The sequence below is a fragment of the Schistocerca nitens genome, chromosome 5, assembly GCF_023898315.1.
Source record: "Schistocerca nitens isolate TAMUIC-IGC-003100 chromosome 5, iqSchNite1.1, whole genome shotgun sequence".
In the NCBI taxonomy this organism is placed as follows: Eukaryota; Metazoa; Arthropoda; class Insecta; order Orthoptera; family Acrididae; genus Schistocerca; species Schistocerca nitens.
In genome coordinates this window covers 495,465,826-495,492,661 of record NC_064618.1, presented here as the reverse complement: position 1 = coordinate 495,492,661, position 26,836 = coordinate 495,465,826, and the positions used below count along the sequence as shown (strand labels likewise).

The 26,836-nt window shown below is 40.0% G+C and overlaps 1 protein-coding gene across 2 annotated transcripts in view; it reads right to left on the bottom strand.

Moving 5' to 3' along the window:
- Positions 1–26,836, bottom strand: part of LOC126259820 (phosphatidylserine synthase 2-like) — a 210,327-nt gene that overhangs the window by 116,843 nt on the left and 66,648 nt on the right. For both annotated transcript variants that reach the window (XR_007546563.1, XM_049956861.1), the window contains exon 7: positions 12,801–12,915. Coding sequence is in view for 1 of the 2 variants with exons in the window: in XM_049956861.1 (XP_049812818.1) it covers positions 12,801–12,915 (115 nt within the window). In the remaining variant the exon portion in view is untranslated. The remainder of the gene's footprint in view (positions 1–12,800; positions 12,916–26,836) is intronic.

The window sequence follows — 26,836 nt, the reverse complement described above, 5'->3', positions numbered from 1 at the left end:
GCATATTTCCCGATGTACCAGCTGGTGCTGCTGCTTCTCATTTCATCCACATATGGAGCATGAGTAGAATGATTGCTTGCTTGAACACCTCTGTGTGGGCTGTAATTAGTCTAACCTTGTCATCGTGGCCCTATGTGAGAAATATAGTATATACTTAGATCACTCACTTAAAGCTGTTTCTTGAAACTTTGCAATTAGGCTGTCTGGGATAGACTGCAACTATCTCCAGTATCTGCCGGTCTAGGTTTTTCACCTCAGTAATGTTCGCTTATGGACCCACAAACCTGTGACCATATGTACTGCTTTAATATCCCCTGTTAGTCCTACTAGTTATTGGTCCCATGCACTTGAACAGTATTATAGCATAGGTCACAAGAGTGTTTTCAAAACTATCTCCTTTCTCATCAATAATGATGTCACTGGGTCAGAATAGTAACAAGCAGGGGTCATCTGCTGTGGTGGCCCATCATCAACAATGTACACTGAATTGTTTGTTCTGAACAATGTTTTATGAAGCACTTGCACCTATGACAGCATTGTGCTATGCCACATATCACTGACCATTCTGCTTTACACAGTACGCAAGCCTCTGATTTCCCCATTTTTGGATGGGACATGAATGTCAAACACATTGTCGCCCACTTGTGGTGTCACCAGCCCTCGACTACTTCCTGCAAATGCTCGTGACAGCAGAATTTAACCAGCTTTGCCATTTCTGAGATGTCAGGCCGTAACAATCTGCCATTTGTCAAAGTTGCATATGTCAGGGGATTTTTCATTTACAGCCTGTATCATTACTGGAATGACGCGGCACTCATCTATACTATGCTTAACCCTTTGACTGCTGTTGACGAGTTTACTCGTCATGCTGCGTGCCACTCCCTGGGTGCTAATGACGAGTATAGTCGTGGCTGCCAATTTTCTCCTGAGCGCTGTTGACGAGTTAAGTCGCACCCGCTTGCCAGCCCCTGAGCACTGATGACGAGTATAGGCGTGCTGCTACCCGAGTGCTGATGACGAGATAACTCGGAAAGTGGACTTCCCGTCCCATGTCTCAGTAGCCTTTCACAGTTCTGGCCGCTAGCTTGTCTGTTGTGAGCCTAGGCTTCACACTACAGTTCACTGTTCATCGGAATTTACATCAGTGTTCTTCGCGTCCTGTATTTTACAAGGAAAATGGCGAGACGTCGTGGTTGCACTGAGGAAGAAATCATAGAGATTCTTACGAGGAGCGACAGTGAGGGTGAACTACTTGATTTTGACAAAAGTGATAGCTCTTCCACAGAGTGCGAAAGCTCTATTCATAAGCCGTCCACGTCAGCAGAAGTGTCAAAGCAGTCTCATGTTTCAACAAGAGATGTTAGTTGTTCTGAATCTGAAGAATCAGAAAATGATAGTGAAACGCCTATGAACAAAGCACATCTTAGTGATATATTTGGCTGGAAAGAAAATGACTTTCAGCCAGTTAATCACGCATTTGATGATACACTGTCGGGACTTGTGTGTCAAATAGGGAATGAGTCAAGTATTCTGTCAGTTTTCATGTTATTCTTTACACAAGGACTGATGAAATATATAGCTGACGAAACCAAGAAGAATACTCCCGAATCAGTGCATTCTCGAATCTCAAAGTGGAAAGATACTGGATATGAAGAAATGTATTGTTTTATAGATGTTTGTCTTTTGATGCCTCGCATGAAAAAACTGAAAATTAGTGAATACTGGACCAGAGATGTTCTTCTAAATACGCCAATTTTTAGTGAACTTATGTTAAGAGACCGCTTTTTGTTACTTATGAGAATGTTACATTTCAGTGACAACTCTGCCAATACTGGAGGAGACAAATTATTCAAAATTAGGAACATTGTCAATAAAGTTGGTACAGCTTTCTGTTGCGCATTTAATCCACATCAGAAACTCTGCATTGATGAATGTTTGTTATTATTCAAAGGACGCTTATCTTTCAGACAATCCATTCCATCGAAACGGAGTAGATTCAGTATAAAAACATTTGTGTTATGTGATTGTAAGACTGGCTATGTCTTCGATTTCATTGTTTATACAGGGGCATCAACAGAAACTGAGTTCCACAATTTGGGGAAAAGTGGTGACATAGTGGCTACACTTATGAAGCCCTATTTAGAACATGGACATACCCTCTACGTCGATGACTGGTACTCAAACCCAGACTTGTTTGCCTGGCTTCACAGTCATGGTACGAACGCGTGTGGTACTATCCGTAAGAACAGATGCAACACGCCGAAACTTCAGAAGAAACTGGAACGTGGAGATATTCAATTTACGTGTACTGATACAATGCTTGCTATAAAGTGGTGTGACAAAAGGGAAGTGTGGATGTTGACCACATGTAACACCACAGAAATGGTTGACACAGGAAAGATTGACAGGAATACTGGAGAAAAAATTAAGAAACTACAAAGCATTTTAAATTATAACTTGAATATGGGAGCAGTTGATCGTTCTGATAGGCTGCTTAGCTCTGTCAGATGTATACGGAAAACAATGAAGTGGTATATAAAAAGTTCTTTTTTCACGTTCTAGATCTGTGTGTTTTAAATGCTCATGTCCTACACAGACCACTAACAGGTCGTAAAATGACGATAGCAGAGTTTCTTCTGTTACTGGTAAGAGAACTTAAGAAACGTATGCATTAGAGTGCAGAAAAGCTGGCAGAGGAAGGTGTTCTGATGATAATCCTCTAAGATTTGTGGGAAGGCATATTCCAGACATTATAACAAGTGAGCAATCCGAGAAAAGTGCGCTAACATGTAGATGCATTGTTTGCTGGAAACAAAAAGTGCATCGAGAAAGCACGTACGGATGTAAAACTTGCAAGGTACCATTGTGTGTCGCACCCTGTTTAGAAAAATACCACACAAAACAGAATTACTAATTGCAGCATAGAACGAATACAATAATGCTATTAGAAAAAAACTTTGAGAAAAAAAATTATAAAAAGGGAAAAACAAAATAAAAATGATTTTAACTTCACCAGTGCCGGTCCAAAGCCCTGATCAAAAAGGATGGGAAACATATTACAAAGTGTAAAAGTAACGCCTAAATTTACAGTTCATGACTTGAATTTTCTCTGTAAGTGAATTTAATGTGCCAACAAAAGACAGAGATTTCACAGCTTTCAAATGTTGGAAAATCTGTTGAATACTTATGTGCAACAATCACAAGTATTGTACAAATTTCGTCAAAGAAACAAAATTACGCATAGTCGGGTAATTACGTAGCGCAACAAATATTCGGGCAATTCGGCGATACAAACAGTAGGCCATGTGAAATTTCTTATCACACCAGATTACAAATATAACGACGTGAAGTCAAAGTGTTCTTACCGTTGCTCACAGTAAATTCCGATGTTGTAGTGCGATATGAAAGATGATCTGTATGTCGCTTTCTCCTATAAACGACGTAATACGATGTTCTGAACAACAAAAATAACGTACAGTAATCTATAATCTATGGCTTATTTTATTTGTCCTTGAGTTAGTACAGTGAGGAACGCATAGATAAATGCAGACATTATAAACAGGTATCCAAGAAAGAACAATAAACTATTGATGTAAAGCTAACGAATCACGTCGCTTTTGGCATAATCTACAAAAATAGTGCAAAACTACAAGCAAGATATCATTGTTGGTGATGGAAAATAGTTTTACCAGACAGCTTGATTCTGCAGTAATTCACTTGCAGGGTAACTACGTAGTGAGAGCATTTATGAGTATTCTGTATCAGCCGTGAGAGGACACAATATTTCGCGTGGAGTCGCGGTCACTGCAGAATTATTCAGCACAGGACAGGTGGGGCAGCGAGGGGCGCTCCGCCCCAGGTGGCAGCTCGAGGGTCAGGCACATTAGCACAGGTATACGGATGACAGTTCAGGCCGCAGCACCTCAGTGTGCCAAGCGGATCATGCGCCTCCAGCAATTAACATACTTTCCTTAGCTTGTTATGTGCCTCCAACTCCACCAGAAGACAATCGACCTCTTGGGGGCAATGATCACATTGGTTTGTCTCATTAGTTTATGATGGATAACACTTTAGATGAAAGTATCTTCAAAGAGAATGAAATGTCTACATATCCAGTAAGCAAGCTGTAGTCAAGACTTAATGCTCCTTTGCCAACATTGTAGTAAAATTACTAAATACAAAAACTCTTGAAATCAAGCCAACAAAAGTAAATGTGATGTGAATGAAACTGCCTTCCCAAACAATAGTAGTATGATGGCACAGTGCAACCAGTTGCTACCAAATTAAATACTTACTTACTTGCTGTGTCTACTAATATACAACTAAATGAATATGCCTTAATTTTATCCACTGTGGTTCTCCATTGGGTTTATTCCACAAACACTGAACATAGCACTTACAAGAATTAATTACAAATATTAAAAAAATCTAATTCATTGCCCGGTATAAAGTTTAAAACTAACCCAGCATGTTGATTGCTGCATAACATTTTTGGAATATTGTTGGATGTTCATATATAGCTATCCAGCTATTTTGGTTCAGAGTATTTTGGCCATCTTCAGGTGCAAAGTGACAGAAGCCAAGCAAGATCGTAAGAGATGGAAAAGAGCCACCGTGGTACAACAACTGAGTTAGAAAACTGCTGCGGAAGCAAAGGGAACTTCATAGCAAACATAAACATAGCCAAAGCCTTGCAGACAAACAAAAATTACGCGAAGCGAAATGTAGTGTGAGGAGGGCTATGCGAGGGGCGTTCAATGAATTCGAAAGTAAAGTTCTATGTACTGACTTGGCAGAAAATCCTAAGAAATTTTGGTCTTATGTCAAAGCGATAGGTGGATCAAAACAAAATGTCCAGACACTCTGTGACCAAAATGGTACTGAAACAGAGGATGACAGACTAAAGGCCGAAATACTAAATGTCTTTTTCCAAAGCTGTTTCACAGAGGAAGACTGCACTGTAGTTCCTTCTCTAGATTGTCGCACAGATGACAAAATGGTAGATATCGAAATAGACGACAGAGGGATAGAGAAACAATTAAAATCGCTCAAAAGAGGAAAGGCCGCTGGACCTGATGGGATACCAGTTCGATTTTACACAGAGTACGCGAAGGAACTTCCCCCCTTCTTGCAGCGGTGTACCATAGGTCTCTAGAAGAGCGTAGCGTTCCAAAGGATTGGAAAAGGGCACAGGTCATCCCCGTTTTCAAGAAGGGACGTCGAACAGATGTGCAGAACTATAGACCTATATCTCTAACATCGATCAGTTGTAGAATTTTGGAACACGTATTATGTTCGAGTATAATGACTTTTCTGGAGACTAGAAATCTACTCTGTAGGAATCAGCATGGGTTTAGAAAAAGACGGTCGTGTGAAACCCAGCTCGTGCTATTCGTCCACGAGACTCAGAGGGCCATAGACACCGGTTCACAGGTAGATGCCGTGTTTCTTGACTTCCGCAAGGCGTTCGATACAGTTCCCCACAGTCGTTTAATGAACAAAGTAAGAGCATATGGACTATCAGACCAATTGTGTGATTGGATTGAGGAGTTCCTAGATAACAGAACGCAGCATGTCATTCTCAATGGAGAGAAGTCTTCCGAAGTAAGAGTGATTTCAGGTGTGCCGCAGGGGAGTGTCATAGGGCCGTTGCTATTCACAATATACATAAATGACTTGGTGGATGACATCGGAAGTTCACTGAGGCTTTTTGCAGATGATGCTGTGGTGTATCGAGAGGTTGTAACAATGGAAAATTGTACTGAAATGCAGGAGGATCTGCAGCGAATTGACGCTTGGTGCAGGGAATGGCAATTGAATCTCAATGTAGACAAGTGTAATGTGCTGCAAATACATAGAAAGATAGATCCCTTATCATTTAACTACAAAATAGCAGGTCAGCAACTGGAAGCAGTTAATTCCATAAATTATCTGGGAGTACGCATTAGGAGTGATTTAAAATGGAATGACCATATAAAGTTGATCGTCGGTAAAGCAGATGCCAGACTGAGATTCATTGGAAGAATCCTAAGGAAATGCAATCCAAAAACAAAGGAAGTAGGTTACAGTACGCTTGTTCGCCCACTGCTTGAATACTGCTCAGCAGTGTGGGATCCGTACCAGATAGGGTTGATAGAAGAGAGAGAGAAGATCCAATGGAGAGCAGCGCGCTTCGTTACAGGATCATTTAGTAATCGCGAAAGCGTTACGGAGATGATAGATAAATTCCAGTGGAAGACTCTGCAGGAGAGACGCTCAGTAGCTCGGTACGGGCTTTTAACATTTCGAGAACATACCTTCACTGAAGAGTCAAGCAGTATATTGCTCCCTCCTACATATATCTCGCGAAGAGACCATGAGGATAAAATCAGAGAGATTAGAGCCCACACAGATGCATACTGACAATCCTTCTTTCCACGAACAATACGAGACTGGAATAGAAGGGAGAACCGATAGAGGTATTTAGGGTACCCTCCGCCACACACCGTCAGGTGGCTTGTGGAGTATGGATGTAGATGTAGATGTAGAAGCGCTCCAAGCTCCTCTATTTACGACAATGTCGACACACAGTATATAAGCTGCTGCACATGGATTACTTGAGAGTATACCCTTTTACTGTAAGCCGACAGGTTGCTCAAACTGTGCTGAGTGGTGAAGGCTTGCTTTTTTGACAATGGATCAATGACTTCTGCTTGTTGTACTGAGCAGAGAACTATTAATCATGCAGAGAGAATGGAGTTACCTAAAGGCAAGATTTCATGCATTAACCAAATGGAAACGCCATCTCAATTGATGAGATCTTCAAACTGTCTTCTTTCCACCAACTCCTCAATGATATTATTCCCTAACTTGGAGATTTGCTCTACAATTTTTGTTATATTATATTTCATCAAAATATCACTAGAAATGCAATATTCTGCAATAGAAGATTTGCTGACTTGAAAGCAGTGAGTACGCTGCTCGTTTTCCTTAACATGCTATTGAGCTGTGTGTGGTAATCTTGTCACATTCATACAGAATCCTGTAAATTCATGCCTTTGATGACACTATATTGTCAGGGGTTAAATAGAGGAGTTTAGGATACTTTCACCAGTTTACATCTAAAGAGCATCAGAAGGCTCTACACAAAAATGCTGGGACAGGAAGTTTTGGAGACCTGGCAGTTTTCCCAAAATTTTGTGGAACAATTGGTAGGGGATTGCAAAAATCATTAGATTTAGACCGTCAGCGAGAGCAGCACCGCTAGTTCCTGCAACTAATAAGATGAGTACACCGTTCACTTGTTACACATCTTTATGAGCTTCAAACAGGAGCGACTTATTTTCAGTTGCCTGGGTAGTTACTAGTTTATTTTTGTAATTTATTTCATGTTTGAGTGCTTACTAAGCACAACCTTTTATTTCAATAACAGTGTAACATACAGTACCGCCATTGTTATCGACACTTCTATCAACCCTCGTATCGTACAGGCTTTTGTTTGTTTGGTTAGAACAGCTCGGTGTCGGTTAGACCGTCTGCGAGAGCAGCACCACTAGTTCCTGCTACTAATAAGGCGAGTACACCGTTCACTTGTTACATATTTTTACAAGTTTCCAACAGGAGCAATGGCAGTAATGGATAGGAACTATGATTGTTGTGTACAGATGTGAGCTAAGTTGGTGACCCTTTGCTCACAGCTCCAAGCTGCTTTGTCTTCTGTCACACAGCTTGAGGCTGCTGCCAACGGGCGTCACCGTGGGGGATTGAACGCGGGGATGTGAGGGATGTTGAGCACGTCCCACGTGTCCTCCGATCGGTCCACTGCTGTAGCTGCCCTGGGTTCTGCCTGCACTGAGGTTGACCCCTCACCCGTGGTCGAGTGGGAGATCATTCCAAAGTCTGGCAGGCAGCAAAAACTTTCCGAGGGGCTGATCGTAGGGCCTCCCCGATTCGTTTGATGAACAGGTTTGGAGGGTTATCTGTGGCTGACGATGTCTCTGTGCCGGATGCAGTCGTCCACCCTGTTCCAGAGGAAGCTTCTTGGCCCGCAAGGCCTGGGTATTCACAGAGGGTGGGTTTGCTGATAACTGGGAGCTCCAATGTTTGGCGCGTAATGGGGCCCCTTAGGAACATGGCTGCCAAGGAGGAGAAGGAAGCCAGTGTGCACTTTGTGTGCATTCTGGGGGTGGGGGGGTTGGAGGGGGGGAGGAGGCATTCTGGATGTGAAAAGGGTGCTTCCGGATGCCATGGAGAGTACAGGGTGCAGCCAACTGCAGGTGGTGGCTCATGTTGGTACCAATGACGTGTCCCTTTGGATCGGAAAGATTCTGTTTGGTTTAATGCGGCTAGCGGAAATGGTAAAGACTGCCAGTCTTGCTTCCGAGATTAAGGCGGAGCTCACCATCTGCAGCATCGTTGATAGAACCGACTGTGGTCCTTTGGTGCAGAGCCAAGTGGAGGGTCTGAATCAGAAGCTCCAGTTCTGTGACCGTGTAGGCTGCATATTCCTTGACTTGCGCCATCGGGTGGTGGGTTTCTGCGTTCCGCTTAATAGGTAAGGAGTCCACTACACAGGTATCGGGGGCTGTGTGGAAGGGACTGGGCAGTTTTTTAGGTTAGAGGGTCTCAGGGAACCACAGAAGAGGCGTCTGTCTAAAAGTGGGCAGGTAAAAAGCAGTAAGGTAGTTGTAGAAACGATTGGTATTTTAGTTGTAAATTGTCATAGCCCTAATAGAAAGCACTGAAGCTCAAATAGTTGTAGGTACAGAGAGCTGGCTAAAGCCGGAAATAAGTTCAGCGGAAATTTTTTCAAACAATCTAACAGCGTTCAGAAAGGATAGATTAAATACAGTTGGTGGTGGAGTATTTATTGCTGTCAGAGGTAGTTTGCCTTGTTGCGAACATGAAGTAGATTGTTCATGTGAAATAGTATGGGCGAGGTTATACCTTACAATCGGACTAAACTATTAATTCGATCATTTTACCAACCTCTCGACTCAGAAGATATAGTTGCTGAACATTTCAAAGAAAATTTGAGTCTCATTTCAAATAAGTACCCTGCTCATACAATTATAGTCAGTGGTGACTTCAATCTACCCTCGATATGCTTGAAAAATTACACGTTTAAAGCTGGCGGCAGGCATAAAATGTCATCCAAACTTGTACTGAATGCTTTCTCAGAAAATTATTTTGAACAATTAGTTCATGAGCCCTCTCAAAATGTAAATGGTTGCGAAGGCATACTTGACCTTTTAGCAACAAATAATCCTGGACAAATAGTGAGTATTGTGACGAATATAGGAATTAGTGACCACAAGGCAGTTGCTGCTAGGCTGAATACCATAACACCTACAACCATCAAAAAGAAACATAAAGTATATTTATTTAAACAAGCTGATAAAAATGCTCTTAACGCCTTTTTAAGAGACAGTCTTCACTCCCTCCGATCTGATCATGTAAATGTATAAAAGTTGTGGAATGTTTTCAAAGAGATAGTATCGACAGCAATTGAGAGACATATATCACATGAATTAATAAGTGATGGTACTGATCCCCCATGGTACACAAAATGGGTCAGATTGTTGCAGAAGCAACAAGAAAAGCATGCCAAATTTAAAAGAACACAAAATCCCCAAGATTAGCAAAGTTTTACAGAAGTTCAAAATATGGCGCGTACTTCAATGCAAGATGCTTTTAATAATTTCCACAATGAAATTCTGTCTCGAAATCTGGCAGAAAACCCGAAGAGATTCTGGTCATACATAAAGCACACCAGTGGCAAGACACAATCAATACCTTCACTGCGTGATAACAACGGTGAAGTCACTGATGACAGTGCCACTAAAGCAGAGTTATTAAACACGGTTTTCCGTAACTCCTTCACCAAAGACGACAGAGTAAATATTCCTGAATTCAAATCAAGAACAACTGCCAAGATGAGAAACATAGAAGTAGATATCCTCGGAGTAACGAGACAGCTTAAATCACTTAATAAAGACAAGGCCTCTGGTGCAGATTGTATACCACTCAGGTACCTCTCAGAGTATGCTGATAAAATAGCTCCATATTTAGCAATTATATACAACCACTCGCTCACAGAAAAATCCGTACCTAAAGGCTGGAAAATTGCTTAAGTCACACCAATACCCAAGAAGGGAAGAAGGAGTAATCCGCTGAATTACAGGCATATATCGCTAACGTCGATTTGCTGTAGGGCTTTGGAACATATACTGTATTGTATCTCAAAGAAAACGATTTATTTACACATAGTCCGCACGGTTTCAGAAAATATCGTTCTTGTGAAACACAACTAGCTCTTTATACTCATGAAGTAATAAGTGCTACTGACATGGGATGTCAAATTGATTCCATATTTTTAGGTTTCCAGAAGGCTTTTGACACTGTTCGTCACAAGCATCTTCTAACCAAACTGCATGCCTACGGAGTATCGCCTCACTTGTGCGACTGGATTTATGATTTCCTGTCAGAAAGATCACAGTTCATAGTAATAGATGGAAAGTCATCAAGTAAAACAGAAGTAATATCCGGCATTCCCCAAGGAAGTGTTATAGGCCCTCTATTGTTCCTGATCTATATTAATGACATAGGAGAAAATCTGAGTAACCGTCTTAGATTGTTTGCAGATGATGCTGTCATTTACTGCCTTGTAAAGTCATCAGATGATCAAAACGACTAGCAAAATGATTTAGATAAGATATCTGTATGGTGCGAAAAGTGGCAATTGACCCTGAATAAGGAAAAGTGTGAAGTTATTCACATGAGTACTAAAAGAAATCAGCTAAATTTCAATTACGCGATAAGACACACAAATCTGAAGGCTGTAAATTCAACTAAATACTTAGGAATTACAATTACAAATAACCTACATTGGAACGATCACGTAGATAATATTGTGGGTAGAGCATACCAAAGACTGTGATTCATTGGCAGAACACTTAGAAGGTACAACAGGTCTACCAAAGAGACTGCTTACACTATGCTTGTCCTTCCTATTCTGGAGTATTGCTGTGTGGTGTAGGAGCCGCATCAGGTGGGACTGACAGTTGACATAAAAAAAGTACAAAGAAGGGCAGCTCATTTTGTATCATCGTGGAATAGGGGAGATAGTGTCACAGATATGATACGTGAATTGGAGTGGCAATCATTAAAACAAAGGCGTTTTTCGTTGTGATGGGACCTTCTCATGAAATTTCAATCACCAGTTTTCTTTTCTGATGGCGAAAACATTCTGTTGGCACCCACCTACATAGGGAGAAATGATCATCACGATAAAATAAGAGAAATCAGGGTTCGCACAGAAAAATTTAAGTGCTCATTTTTCCCACGTGCTGTTCAAGAGTGGAACAGTAGAGAGTTCAGGTGGTTCATTGAACCCTCTGCCAGGCACTTTATTGCGAATAGCGGATAATCACGAATATGTAAATGTAGATCACTAGAAGGTCACTGGCCATGACAGTCCCTCTATCAGAGTATTAAAAGATCTTGTGCTAACTTGAAATGGCCACTTTGGAGCAAACTTCACAGTCAGTCAATGATTCAAGGCTTATTTCAGATCACAGTGAAATATCTAGTAGTTACATTCACATACAAAACCTGAGGTAGGCAATACATTTCCAGTTAACATCAATTTCAATATTTAGATCATTTTCAAATATTTTTAGGAAAGTGATTTACACTAAAATTCTCTCTCTTTTTTCCAGGCACAATTTGTTCACTACTTCTCGGTTAACCTAATGTAAAATATTCTGCACTGTGAAATTTTTATTGACCTCAAAAGTGCAAACCTTAAGAAAAACTGTCTTTTCGATATATTATGTGACGTTATCAAGACCTTTGATAGTGTGGACTATGAAAATCCAATTAAATGAAACTACATGGTTCCGGAGACCTTTGCAAGAAGCAAACATCCATGATGAATGTATGCAGAATGAAGTGACAAATGAAAATTTGTACAAAGGCAGGGTTTTGAACCTGGGTCTGCTGCTCACTAGGCAGACGCGCTAACCATTACACCACCCTGGCACAGTTGTTTTGCACACCTCTCTCCTTAACCCAAATTCCCATTCACACCTCAGCCCACTCATTATTCTCTCTAAACTCAAACAGCATTGCAGAGGCTTTCAATTGTATTGGAATAGCACCTCAGTATGTGTGTATATATTTCTATATGGTTCCAAAGACCTTTGCAAGTCTCAAATAGTGTTCGAGTTTAGGGAGAATACCAAGTGGGCTGAGGCATAAATGTGAATTTGGATTGAGGAGGAAAGCATAGCAGTGTAGCCCATGTAGTTGTGCAAAGACTCTGTGGCAGGGTGGCATAGTGGTTATTGCATCCGCCTAATAAGCAGGAGATCAGGATTCGAATCCTGACTTTAAACAAAGTTTCACTTGCTGCTTCATTCTGCATCCGCAAAAACTACTTACTAACTGTAACTTTACGCTCCTTCTCCCTTTCATCTGAATTGTTTGAACCTGGAAAAATTCATTTATTCTTGCATATCACACTGAGACTTAATGCTTCCTCCCATTGTAGATCTTATCTTGCATTTTACTTTTAAGGCCGGCAATCTTCAGAATTTGGTTGTCTGTTTAATACTAGAGACTCAACATTTCTCCTTTAGAACAGCATGTTTAAGACACTCATGATAAAGATAGCTATTAAATTTCAGCATTTCATCTATACACGAGGTAAAGCATAGCACACTTTTCCGTAATAGTCTCTGTGTCCTACACCAATAATTAGTTTATCCAATGCTTCTTTATTAACTACTTATAAACTACAACCACTAGCTTTTACTTACCACCAATATTATTCCCAACATTGCAATCCAACGACCAAGACTAGATGTGGCTTTCCAGTCAAAATCAATCCAACTATATGGCCCAAACTGAGCTACAACTCGCATCAGCTTCCCCCTGCAAAGCAAATTTCAAAGGTTGTATCAATACCCAGACTATGATACATAATGAAATAAAATAAGAAACACCTTAGATCCTTAAAAATTACATAAATGAAACTTTGAAAAATTGAAAATACATAAAAAAGACAGAGCACATAAAATTCAATTCTAGGAAAAACAGAGAACACATATCTCAGTGAAAGTATGAGGTAAATTAACTACCATACCTGTTCAGTATGATACACAAGTGATCAACACCCCTTTATGGGAACTGGTAAGTTATTTGTTTCAATTATTTAGAATAAAAATACATAAAATATGGAATACAAAACCTCTCTTACAAGGATCAGCTATAATGGACACAATTTACAACAAAGTCTACTTAGAAGAGAATTTCAGAAAAACTGGCAATGTATTTTGATAATTTGTATGTGGAACATAAATCATACACTGGATTATGAAAATGTATGAAAGTATTATAATATTCTATCAGATACCTTTTACCACAAACAAACAAAACTACTATTTTCGCTACAACTACATTTACTTAATGTTTTCTGGCAGCAGGTTATAAAGGACTAAATGGGATCAATCATCCACATTTTGCAAACACTTGACTTAAAAACTTGGAATGTGACTTTTTTTCCCAAATGACATTTGATTGATAACTGAATTTTATTTCTGCCCAGAAATATAAAGGCTAAAGAACTGATACAGAGAAAAAGGCCAGGCAATCACCACATAACAATTAATTCTTTCTTTCTTTTGCTTGTGCCTTTATCCTGCAGTTTTGCAGAGTCTGCATGTTTAGGTTCGGATTTGGCAAGGTTAATGTTAAGGGGTGGCTGGATGAAATTCCTGCCGCCACCCTGAATCCCCGGGATGGAATTAGCGTACCCTAGTTGTCTGCGGCTAGTGTAATCCATGGAACAGTGTGAAAGTGTTCAGATGTCTGCGAGTCGCGTAACTGAGGCGGGAAATGGGGACCAGCCCAGTATTCACCAAGGAGGATGTTGAAAACTGCCTAAAAACCACATCCAGGCTGGCCGGCACACCGGCCCTCACCATTAATCCACCGGGCAGATTCGATCGGGGACCAGCGCGCCTACCCGAGTCCAGGAAGCAGCGCATTAGCGCTCTTGGTGGGTCACCACACAACAAGGAATAATTAAACAAATTTGAGATTGTTTATTCCTGTTGACAAACATGCAAATAAGAGGGGTCACTCACAGTTTTGGGAGCATAACATAAATTTCTGTTTTCCAGAGTTTCCCATCATATATTCTCAACCCTCTCTCCTTTAAGTTCTATGTACAAGCTGAAATACAACTGACTCAGCTCAGGACTATGTAGTGTATGATGGCTTAGACTAGTGAAGCACAAAATACTTGTGTATTTCCTAATCAGATGCCTGTCTCTTTTTTGCATAGTGACATGACATTTTTTGAGATAAAAGAGAGGATGTTAGCTTTACATAAATGTCCAAATTAATAATGTAGGGTAAAAATATGTTGGTAGTGGATACTTTATTGTTGAATCATACATAAATGAACAATTAACATGTGAAAACAAGATTATATGAAGAAGACTAGATTGTACACAACTGAATGCAACAAAAAATTAATGAATATGTGCACATGGCAAATGTAGCAAAACCAATACAGATAAAGCCAAACATAATTTAGCAGATATCATCTTCAATTATTCACCAAAATACAAAGTATATTTTCTTCTGCAGCAGCTGCCATTGGGTGAATGAACTAACTTCCACCTTCAAGAGAATTTCTTCTGACCCTGTCTTGAAAGATGTAATTTAATACCATGGCCACAGAGGAAGACGATATCCCAAATACCAGCTGCTCAAGCAGGGTGCATACGTACCAAGAGAAAAGGATTCTCTGCTCTTTCCCAGATTTCCTGGTTAAAAATACACTTTTTCCTGGGTGAAAAGACACTTTTCTCGGGTGAAAGTGCATTTTTCCTGTGTTAGTTGACAATATACTTTAGCTCAGAGCTGCAAAACTTATCAGTCCTCTGAACAACAAATGTTTTATGCACTGGCATAGAGATTCCCGATACTACAGGAAATAAAGCCCAGCATAAAACTATGCATTGTGAAAAGATCTTATGCATGATGAAAGTATAAATATGAATTCCATGCAACACAGCACTGTAGTTTCCAAAGCACTGAAATCGAGATTGTGTTACACGATGTGCCTTTGTCAAACAATCATAGCTCACATCACGTGATCCCACAAGCCAATGACAGCAGAGATTCAGAGTGTAGGACATGTGATGTAGTCAGCCAACAGCAACATCAATATTAAGTAGCGTGAACACACAAATAGGAAAAGTTAATAGTTTAAATTAATACACATGTATTATTAATATACATACAGTATAGGTGCCCCCCACCTACCTACCTCCCCCCCCCCCTCCAAGAACCAAGGATCTTGCCATTGGTGAGGAAGCTTGGTTGTCTCAGCGATGCAGAAGATAGCAGTGACATAGATGCAACCACAATAGAGGGGTACCTCTTGAGAGCCAGAGAAACGTGTGGCTCCTGAAGAGGGGCAGCAGCCTTTTCAATAGTTGCAGGGGCAACAATCTAGATGATTGAGTGATATGCTCTTGTAACATCAACCAAAATGGCCTTGCTATGCTTAATGCAAGGGGAAACTACAGTCATAATTTTTTCCAAGGGCATGCCGCTCTACTGTGTGGTTAAATGATGATGGCATCCTCTTGGATAAAGTATTCCGGAGGTAAAATAGTCCCCCATTTGGAGCTCTGGGTGGGGACTACTAAGGAGGATGTTCATATTAGGAGAAACAAAACTGGCTTTCTACGGATAGGAGCGTGGAATGTCAGATCCCTTAATCAGGCAATAGGCCAGAAAATTTAAAAAGGGAAATGGATAGGTTACAGCTAGATACAGTGGGAATGAGTGAAGTTCAGTGGCATGAGGACCAGGACATCTGATCAAGTGAATACAGGGTTATAAATACTAAATCAAATAGGGGTAATGCAGGAGTAGGTTTAATAATGAATAAAAAATAGGAACGCAGATAAGCTATTATGGTCAGCATAGTAAGTGAATGATTGTAGCCAAGATAGATACGAAGCCCACACCCACCACAACAGTACAAGTTTATATGCCAAATAGTTCCACAGGTGAGGAGGACATTGAGGAAATGTATGATGAGATAAAAGAAATTGTTCAGATAGTTAAGGGAGATGTAAATTTGATAGTCATGGGTACCAAAATTCGATAGCAGGAAAAGGAAGAGAAGGAAATGTAGTAGGTGAATATGGACAGGGGAAAGGAACGGCAGAATTTTGCATATAGCATAATTTAGTCACAGCTAATACTTGGTTTAGGAATCTTGAAAGAAGGTTGTAAACATGGAAGAAACCTGAGAGACCAGAAGGTATCAGAAAGATTGTATAATGGCAAGACAGATTTCAGAACCAGGTTTTAAATTGTCCAGGAGCAGACGTGGACTCTGACCACAATTTATTGGTTATGAACTGCAGATTAAAACTGGAGAAACTGAAAAATGAAGGAATTGAAGGTGATCGGAGCTGGACAGACTGAAAGAACCACAGGTTGTAGAGTGTTTCAGAAAGAGCATTAGGGAACGATTGACTAGAACAGGGGAAAGGAATACAGTAGAAGAAGAATGGGTAGTTTTGAGAGATAAAATAATGAAGGCAGCAGAGGATCAAGTGTACAAAAAGATGAGGGCTAGTAGAAATTATCAGGTAACACGAGATATTGAATTTAATCGATAAAAGTATAAAATATAGAAATGCAATAAATGAAGCAGGCGAAAGGCACTACACATGTCTAAAAAATGAGACCAACAGGAAGTGCAAAATGCTTAAGCAGGAATGGCTAGAGGACAAATGTAAGGATGTAGAAGCATGTATCACTAGGCGTAAGATAGATGCTGCCTACAGGAAAATTAACGAGACTTTTGGAGAAAAGAGAACCACTTATATTAATACCCAGACCTAAGATGGTAAAGCAGGCCTAAGCAAAGAAGGGAAGGTCTAAAGGTGGAAGGAGTACATACAGAGTCTATACAAGGGAGATGTACTTGAGGGCAATATTATGGAAGTAGAAGATGACTTAGATGAAGATTAGAAGGGAGATATGATACTGTGTGAAGCATTTGACAAAGCACTGGAAGACTTAAGTTGAAACAAGGTCCCAGGAGTTGACAACATTCCATTAGAAATACTGACAGCCATGGGAGATCCAGCCCTGACGAAACTCTATCATCTGATGAGCAAGACATATGAGACAGGCAAAATACCCTCAGACTTCAAGAAGAATATAATTATTCCAATCCCAAAGAAAGCAGGTATTGACAGGTGTAAAAATTACCAAACTATCAGTTTAATAAGTCACGGTTGAAAAATACTAACATGAATCCTTTACAGAAGAATGGAAAAGTTGGTAGAAGCCAACCTCGGGGAAAATCAGTTTGGTTTCCGGAGAAATATAGATACACACAAGGCAATGCTGACCCTATGACTTCTCACAGAACATAGGTTAAGGAAGGTGAACTTGCATTTATAGCCTTTGTAGACTTAGAGAAGGCTTTTGGCAATGTTGACTGGAATACTCTCTTTCAAATTCTGAAGGTGGCAGAGGTAAAATACAGGGAGAGAAAGGCTGTTTGCAATTTGTACAAAAACCAGATGACAGTTATAAGAGTCGTCCCCAATTTCATTCAATCTGGATATTGAGCAAGCAGTAAAGGAAACAAAAGAAAAATTTGGAGTAGGAATAAAAGCTCAGGGAGAAAAAATAAAAAGAACTTGAGGTTTGCAGATAACATTGTACTTCTGTCAGAGAAAGTAAACAACATGGAAGAGCAGTTGAACAGATTGGACAGTGTCTTGAAAGAAGGAGATAAGATGAACATCAACAAGAGCAGAACGTGGATAATGGAATTTAGTCAAATTAAATCAGGTGATGCTCGGGGAATTAGATTAGGAAATGAGACATTTGAAGTAGTAGACGAGTTTTGCTATTTGGGAAGCAAAATAACTGATGGTGGTTGAATTAGGGAGGGTGTAAAATATAGATTGGCAATGGGAAGAAAAGTGCTTCTCAACAAGAGAAATTTGTTAACATCAAGTATAGATTTAAGTGTCAGTAAGTCATTTCTGAAAGTGATTGTATGGTGTGTAGCCATGTATGGAAGTGAAACATGGACAAAAAAAGTTTAGACAAGAAGAAAAAATAAGCATTTGAAATGTGGTGCTACAGAAGAATGTTGAAGATCAGATGGGTAGATCATATAACTAATGAGGAGGTACTGACTAGAACTGGGGGGAGAAGAAATTTGTAGCACTACCTGACCAGAAGAAGGGATCGGTTGGTAGGACACATTCTGAGGCCTCAAGAGATCACTAATTTAGTACTGGAGGGATGTGTGGGGGGTAAAAACTGTAGAGGTAGATCAAGAGATGAATAGATTAAGCAGATTCAGGTGGATGTAGGTTGCAGTTAGTTACTTTGAGACTAGCATGGATAGCTGCATCAAACCGGTCTTTGGACTGAAGACCACAACAACAACACAGTATAACTACAAGGAAAACTAATCTTTCACATATATTATTCGTCTTTTTTAGCATGTATTATCCTTTGCAACATGTCAAATACAAATGTGCCAGTAAAAGTTTAAATAATGGCATAAATGACTAGGCTTCTGGGCCCAAAATTTTTCTTAGTAGCTGGTCCTCAAAGTGGTAAGTTTCAGCATAGGAATCACACAGCCAACTGGTTACAAATTACTGTCTGGTACAATGACCTAGGTTTCGACACCTCAAAGGATGTCTTCATCAGAATGAAATTTTAAGAAACCTTATAATATAATGAATAGAAAATTAAGTTTGACACTATTACTAGGGTCATCCACAAAGTAAGTTCTGTTTCTATTTCTTTCTGCGGAAGTGCTACGATCGCAGTTACGAGCATGTGCAGCAGTTACTCTGACTCAAGGAGAAGACATGTATGCCATTTTCAGATCGCTGCTGCTGACATGTGCTTTGTAGTGCTTCTTTATAATGTCAGCCGTAATTGAAAATGCCGCCACGTGTGAAATCAGATCTGTGTTTCATTTTCTAAATGCAAAGAAAGTTAAACCAAAGGAAATTCACTGGCAAATCTGCGAGGATTACAGACAAAATGAGACTGTTCAATGAAGGACATGATCAAGTGCATGATGAAGAACAAAGTGGATGCCCATCTGTGATTACTGATGAACTGGGACACATTTGATCATCCTCCATACAGCCCGGACCTTGCTCCTAGCAACTTTCATCTCTTCTTACACCTAAAATCTGTCCTTCAAACAATGGAAAATCCAGGATGGAATGTGACAAAAGCTATGATTGTGTGAATCTTTTTATTGTGCCTATCGCGACTCAGCATCTCCCCTATATGGTGAGTAGCAACTTTCCTTCTCACATAAAATCTGTCCTTGGTGGTCAACATTTCAATGATGATGAAGAGCTGAAAGAACTTGTTACCACATTGTTGAATACACAGGTGGCAACCTTCTATGAGGAAGGCATACAAAAACTTGTGCCACACTATGACAAGTGCCTACAAAATTTCAGAAGCTTTGTGAAAAGCAGTTTAACAGTTGTAGATTTTTGTACAATAAATATTTTTTCTGTATCTGTACACGTTTGTTTTATATAACCAAATGGAACTTACTTTGCGGACATACCTCGTATTAACCAAGACGACAATTTTCATGCCATACAAAAGTTACTTACATAAAATTACATCACGTGAAAGCAGTGGCCAAAGTTTTGAGCGCATATGCTAGAATCAAAAATTAAAACTAAACGCGTTCAAGTCTTTGGCATATATGCCTTGCTAGGAACATCAGACTGATCAGCCCAATGGCTTACAGTGCTGTCACAACAACAATACAATTTGCACTGCCTATCTGGTGTTGACAGTGAAATGTGCCCATTTGAGACATTGTAATAGAAGTAATTGAATTAAGCAACACTTAATTATAAAAACAAAATACAAAGTAAGAGAGCTTAAAGTAATACAAAGGAGTCAAGTAAATTAAGTATAACAGAGCCATATGTTAGGCCACACAGAAATTACCATTATGTAAAACACAGGACATTAAAGAATATTTGTTCAAACTGCTGCACAATCCAAGAAATATCTGCATGAAGTTAACTTTAGTAGCATACATCTATGAGATTTGAAGAAAAAGATGTTTTGGAATTATAGGTGGGAAGCCAAGGTAAAAAATAAAGGAATCAAAATTCCGCAAGTAGTGTATTAAAGCCATGGAAAAAATATACCGAGGGTCTCACTGAAGCCTTCACTGATTGTAATTATCATCCCAACCTACAAAAACAAATGTCCCATGCCTTATCTTTAAAGTCTCCCACTAACCCCCCCTCCCCCCGAAGTCCTACCGTCCGGACAGAGAGGAGCATTCCCCTTGTAACTCCATACCACCCAGGACTGGAGCAACTGAATTACATTCTCCACCAGAGTTTCAATTATCTCTCGTCATGCCCTGAAATGAATAATGTCTTGCCCACTATCCTTCCCACCCCTCCCACAGTGGTATTCTGCTGTCCACCGAACCTACACAATATACTCGTCCATCCTTACATAACCCCTGCTCCCCATCCTTAACTCATGGCTCATACCCCCGTAATAGACCTAGATGCAAGACCTGTCCCATACATCCTCCCATCACCACCTACTGCAGTCCAGGCACTAACATCACCTATCCCATCAAAGGCAGGGATACCTGTGAAATCAGTCATGAAAATTAGTGAACTTTGGTGGCAAGAGGATAAGGTTTTCTGGTCAGGTGAATACATTGTTATAAATACTAATTCAAATAGGGGTACTGCAGGAGTACGATTAATAATGAATAAATAGGAACACGGATAAGCTGGTAACCTAATGATTGTAGGCAAGATAGACACAAAGCCCACACCCACCACAATAGTACAAGTTTATATGCCAACGAGTTCCGCAGGTGAGGAGGAGATTGAGGAAATGTATGATGAGATAAAAGAAATTATTCAGAAAGTAAAGGGAGATGAAAATTTAGTAGCCATGGAGGACTGGAATTCAATAGTAGGAAAAGCAAGAGAAGGAAACGTAATAGGTGAACATGGAATGGCGGTAAGGATTGAAAGAGGAAGCTGCCTGGTAGAATTTTGCACAGAGCATAACTTAGTCACAGCTAAAACTTGGTTTAAGAATCATGAAAGATGGTTGCATACTTGGAAGAGGCCTGGAGACACTGAAAGATTTCAGATAGATTATATAACGGTCAAAGACAGAGACTTAGGAACCAGGTTTTGAATTGTAAGACATTTCAAGAGGCGGAAGTGGACTCTGACCACAATTTATTGGTTATGAACTGTATATTAAAACTGAAGAAATTGCAAAAAGGTGGAACTCTATGGAGATGGGACCTGAATAAACTGAAAGAACCAGAGGTTGTAGAGAGTTTCAGAGAGAGCATTAAGGAATGACTGACAAGAATGGGGGAAAGAAATACAGTAGAAGAAGAATGGGTAGCTTTGGGAGATGAAATAGTGAAAGCAGCATAGGCTCAAGTACGTAAAAAGATGAGGGCTAATAGAAATCCTTGGGTAACAGAAGAGATATTGAATTTAATTGCTGAATGGAGAAAATGTCAAAATGCAGTAAATGAAGCAGGCAGAATGGAATACGAATGTCTCAAAAATGAGATTGACACGAAGTTCAAAATTGTTAAGCACAGATGGCTAGAGGACAAATGTAAGAATGTAGAAGCACATATCACGAGGGGAAAGATAGATACTGCCTAAAGGAAAATTAAAGAGACCTTTGGAGAAAAGAGAACCACTTTTATGAATGTCAGGAGCTCAGAAGGAAGGCCAGTGCTAAGCAAAGAAGGGGAAGCAGAAAGATGGAAGGAGTATAAAGAGCGTCTATACAAGGGCGATATATTTGAGGGCAATATTATAGAAATGGAAGAGGATGTAAGTGAAGATGAAATGGGAGATATGATACTGGGTGAAGAATTTGACAGAGCACTGAAAGACCTAAGTCGAAACAAAACTCTACCATCTGGTGTGCAAGATGTATGAGACAAGTGAAATACCCACAGACTTCAAGAAGAATATAATAATTCCCATCCCAAAGAAAGCAGGTGTTGACAGATGTGAAAATTACTAAACTATCAGTTCAATAAGTCACAGCTGCAAAATACTAACGCGAATTCTTTACAGACGAATGGAAAAACTTATAGAAGCCGACCTCGGGGAAGATCAGTTTGGATTCCGTAGAAATGTTGGAACATGAGAGGCAATACTGACCCTACGACTTATCTTAGAAGAAAGATTAAGGAAAGGCAAACCTAAATTTCTAGCATTTGTAGACTTAGAGAAAGCTTTTGACAATATTGATTGGAATACTCTCTTTCAAATTCTGAAAGTGACAGGGGTAAAATACAGAGACCGAAAGGCTATTTACAATTTGTGCAGAAACCAGATGGCAGTTGTAAGAGTCGGGGGCATGAAAGGGAAGCAGTGGTTGGGAAGGGAGTGAGACAGGGTTGTAGCCTATCCCTGATGTTATTCAATCTGTATATTGAGCAAGCAGTAAGGGAAACAAAAGACTAATTTGGAGCACGACTTAAAATCCATAGAAAAGAAATAAGAACTTTGAGGTTTGCCGATGACACTGTAATTCTGTCAGAGACGGCTAAGGACCTGGAAGTGCAGTTGAACAGAATGGACGGTGTCTTGAAAGGGGGATATACAACGAACATAAACAAAAGCAAAACGAGGATAATGGAATGTGATGCTGAGGGAATCAGATTAGGAAATGAGACACTTAAAAGTAGTAGATAAGTTTTGCTATTCGGAGAGCAAAATAAATGACGATGGTCAAAGTAGAGAGGATATAAAATGTAGACTGGCAATGGCAAGAAAAGCATTTCTGAGGAAGAGAAATTTGTTAACTTTGAGTATAGATTTAAGTGTCAAGAAGTCTTTTCTGGAAGTTTTTGTATGGTGTGTACCCATGTACGGAAGTGAAACATGGATGTTAAATAGATTAGACAAGAAGAGAATAGAAGCCTTCGAAATGTGGTGCTGCAGAAGAATGCTGAAGATTAGATGGACAGATCATGTAACTAATGACGTGGTACTGAATAGAATTGAGGACAACAGGAATTTGTGGCACAACTTGACTAGGAGAAGGGATCGGTCGGTAGGACTTGTTCTGAGGCATCGAGGGGTCACCAATTTGGTATTGGAGCACAGCGTGGAGGGTAAAAATTGTAGAGGAAGGCCAAGAGATGAATACACTAAACAGATTCAAAAGGATGTAGGGTGCAGTAGTTACTTGGAGATGAAGAAGCCTGCACAGGATAGAGTAACACCGAGAGCTGAATCAAACCAGTCTCTGGACGTAAGACCACCAGACATGAACTTATTTCTGTACTCAAAACTCAAAGTCACATTTAATGAACATTATTTTTGAAGCATATATAACATCTATTAACATCTGAAGAGGGCATTGTGTCATCTCAAATAATGCATAACAAGCAGCATTCAAACAAGAACAAGTGCCACGAACTGTATGTCACCAGATAAGGGCATCATTTTAAAGGGATCATGCTTAAAAATCTGTAAGATAAAATTTGTACATGCCAGTTTGTCTTTTTCTGACAAATCTCATGCAAATTAAATAGTTCTCATATCAAATTAAAAAGTTGTTTATTATTTTCTCATATGTAGTGTTGTTCTCCCTACAACTATTTCATTTTCAATTTCTTCATACCCTTTTCTACAAAGTTCTTCAATAATTTTATATGGTTTGTTCATTCACTAATAAAATTGTGCCTTACTAATTAGCACAAGCCTCTTCCAATCTAACACTGAGCAGCATATAAATACCCACACTCATTTATTTCTTACCAGAGTGTCACATCTTACATTACACAGCCTATTGGAACTGATGAATTCTGGTGCATGAAACACAAACAGTACACGCTGCTGCTGCATGCTGATAATCATTGAACGCTGCCTGAAGCATGGGCACACTATAAATTATGTATTATCAGGCAAAGTGAACTGGTAAAATGGCCACAGTGGCAGCATTGTCATGTTTACACCCAATAAGCAGGGAGAGGGGGCAGTAACAGTACACACTCAATTAGTCTTTCAAGTGGCATACTGTCACACACTACACATCTGTACATGCCACTGAATGAAGTGCCCATTTAGAACAAGAACAGAAATGGGACATACAGTACAGCTCTTCTTTGCTGCTCACAATACTTCACTGGCATCATAAGAAGAATTGATAGCCAGAGTTAACAACTATTTTGCAGGCCTGGAGGAAACTCATTTTCGAGATGGGATCAAGGTACTGGAACATCAATGGATGAAGTGTATTAACCTACAAGGAGACTACACTGAAAAATAAAAAAAAGTTTCAGTGATGTAAGTATTTTTTCTATTCAATTCCAAGAACTTTTACCCTCATATAATCACATCTTTCTCATTCTCATTGTCGATAAAATTAATTACATTAGCTGCAAGTTGTTACAGTCTTCTAAGAAGATATTTTCTGCAGTTACTTTAGATGCCCACCCTGTAAGGTAACAGTGTGCACTACTTTGAACTGGAACGTGACTGTACCTCATCAGAAGACCAAGTCAATTCATGCAACAGCCAGATAATCACTTAGCCTTGTCAAGCAATACAAAGTAAGGTTATGGCATATGCTGACTAACTGTCTGCACGAAATAAGGACAAAACAACAATGAACAACACGAATTGAAAACAGACTAACATTGCGATCTACAGAGCTCTTGATGATGGAAGCTGGATAAAATTAAATTTCTCAGTTTATTTTCATTTTCTGGCGGTCGAAAAGTCATAATTACCATTCAAGGAGGAAGCAGATAAATAAGACACATGGAACAGGGCTGGTCTGAAAATCCAAAGTTTTTAAAATTTCTTCACAAGAAGAAATGCAAGAAACAGCAAAAACAAAGAATAAAATATAAAGGTGGCAATATGACACAGGGTCAAAAATTAAATGAAAACTAAGATGTATATTCCATGCAACTAGTAATGATGAGTCATTGGGAATAGAGAGGTCAAAGACAAGTGATTAATTCATCATGAGGTACAGAATAACAACTTACATCTACATATACATCTACATCTACATCCATACACCGCAAGCCGCCTGACGGTGTGCGGCGGAGGGTACCCTGAGTACCTCTATCGGTTCTCCCTTCTATTCCAGTCTCGTATTGTTCGTGGAAAGAAGGATTGTCGGTATGCTTCTGTGTGGGCTCTAATCTCTCTGATTTTATCCTCATGGTCTCTTCGCAAGATATACGTAGGAGGGAGCAATATACTGCTTGACTCTTCGGTGAAGGTATGTTCTCGAAACTTTAACAAAAGCCCGTACCGAGCTACTGAGCGTCTCCCCTGCAGAGTCATCCACTGGAGTTTATCTATCATCTCCGTAACGCTTTCGCGATTACTAAATGATCCTGTAACGAAGCGCGCTGCTCTCCGTTGGATCTTCTCTATCTCTTCTATCAACCCTATCTGGTACGGATCCCACACTGCTGAGCAGTATTCAAGCAGTGGGCGAACAAGCGTACTGTAACCTACTTCCTTTGTTTTCGGATTGCATTTCCTTACGATTCTTCCAATGAATCTCAGTCTGGCATCTGCATTACCGATGATCATTCCATTTTAAATCACTCCTAATGCGTACTCCCAGATAATTTATGGAATTAACTGCGTCCAGTTGCTGACCTGCTATTTTGTAGCTAAATGATAAGGGATCTATCTTTCTATGTATTTGCAGCACATTACACTTGTTTACATTGAGATTCAATTGCCATTCCCTGCACCATGCGTCAATTCGCTGCAGAGCCTCCTGTATTTCAGTACAATTTTCCATTGTTACAACCTCTCGACACAACACAGCATCATCTGCAAAAAGCCTCAGTGAACTTCTGATGTCATCCACAAGGTCATTTATGTATATTGTAAATAGCAACGGTCCTATGACACTCCCCTGTGGCACACCTGAAATCACTCTCACTTTGGAAGACTTCCCTCCATTGAGAATGACATGCTGCATTCTGTTATCTAGGAACTCTTCAATCCAATCACACAATTGGTCTGATAGTCCATATGCTCTTACTTTGTTCATTAAACGACTGTGGGGAACTGTATTGAACGCCTTGCGGAAGTCAAGAAACACGGCACCTACCTGTGAACCCGTGTCTATGGCCCTCTGAGTCTCGTGGACGAATAGCGCGAGCTGGGTTTCACACGACCGTCTTTTTCGAAACCCATGCTGATTCCTACAGAGTAGATTTCTAGTCTCCAGAAAAGTCATTATACTCGAACATAATACGTGTTCCAAAATTCTACAACTGATCGACATTAGAGATATAGGTCTATAGTTCTGCACATCTGTTCGAAGTCCCTTCTTGAAAACGGGGATGACCTGTGCCCTTTTCCAATCCTTTGGAATGCTACGCTCTTCTAGAGACCTATGGTACACCGCTGCAAGAAGGGGGGGCAAGTTCCTTCGCGTACTCTGTGTAAAATCGAACTGGTATCCCATCAGGTCCAGCGGCCTTTCCTCTTTTGAGCAATTTTAATTGTTTCTCTATCCCTCTGTCGTCTATTTCTATATCTACCATTTTGTCATCTGTACGACAATCTAGAGAAGGAACTACAGTGCAGTCTTCCTCTGTGAAACAGCTTTGGAAAAAGACATTTAGTATTTCAGCCTTTAGTCTGTCATCCTCTGCTTCAGTACCATTTTGGTCGTAGAGTGTCTGGACATTTTGTTTTGATCCACCTACTGCTTTGACACAAGA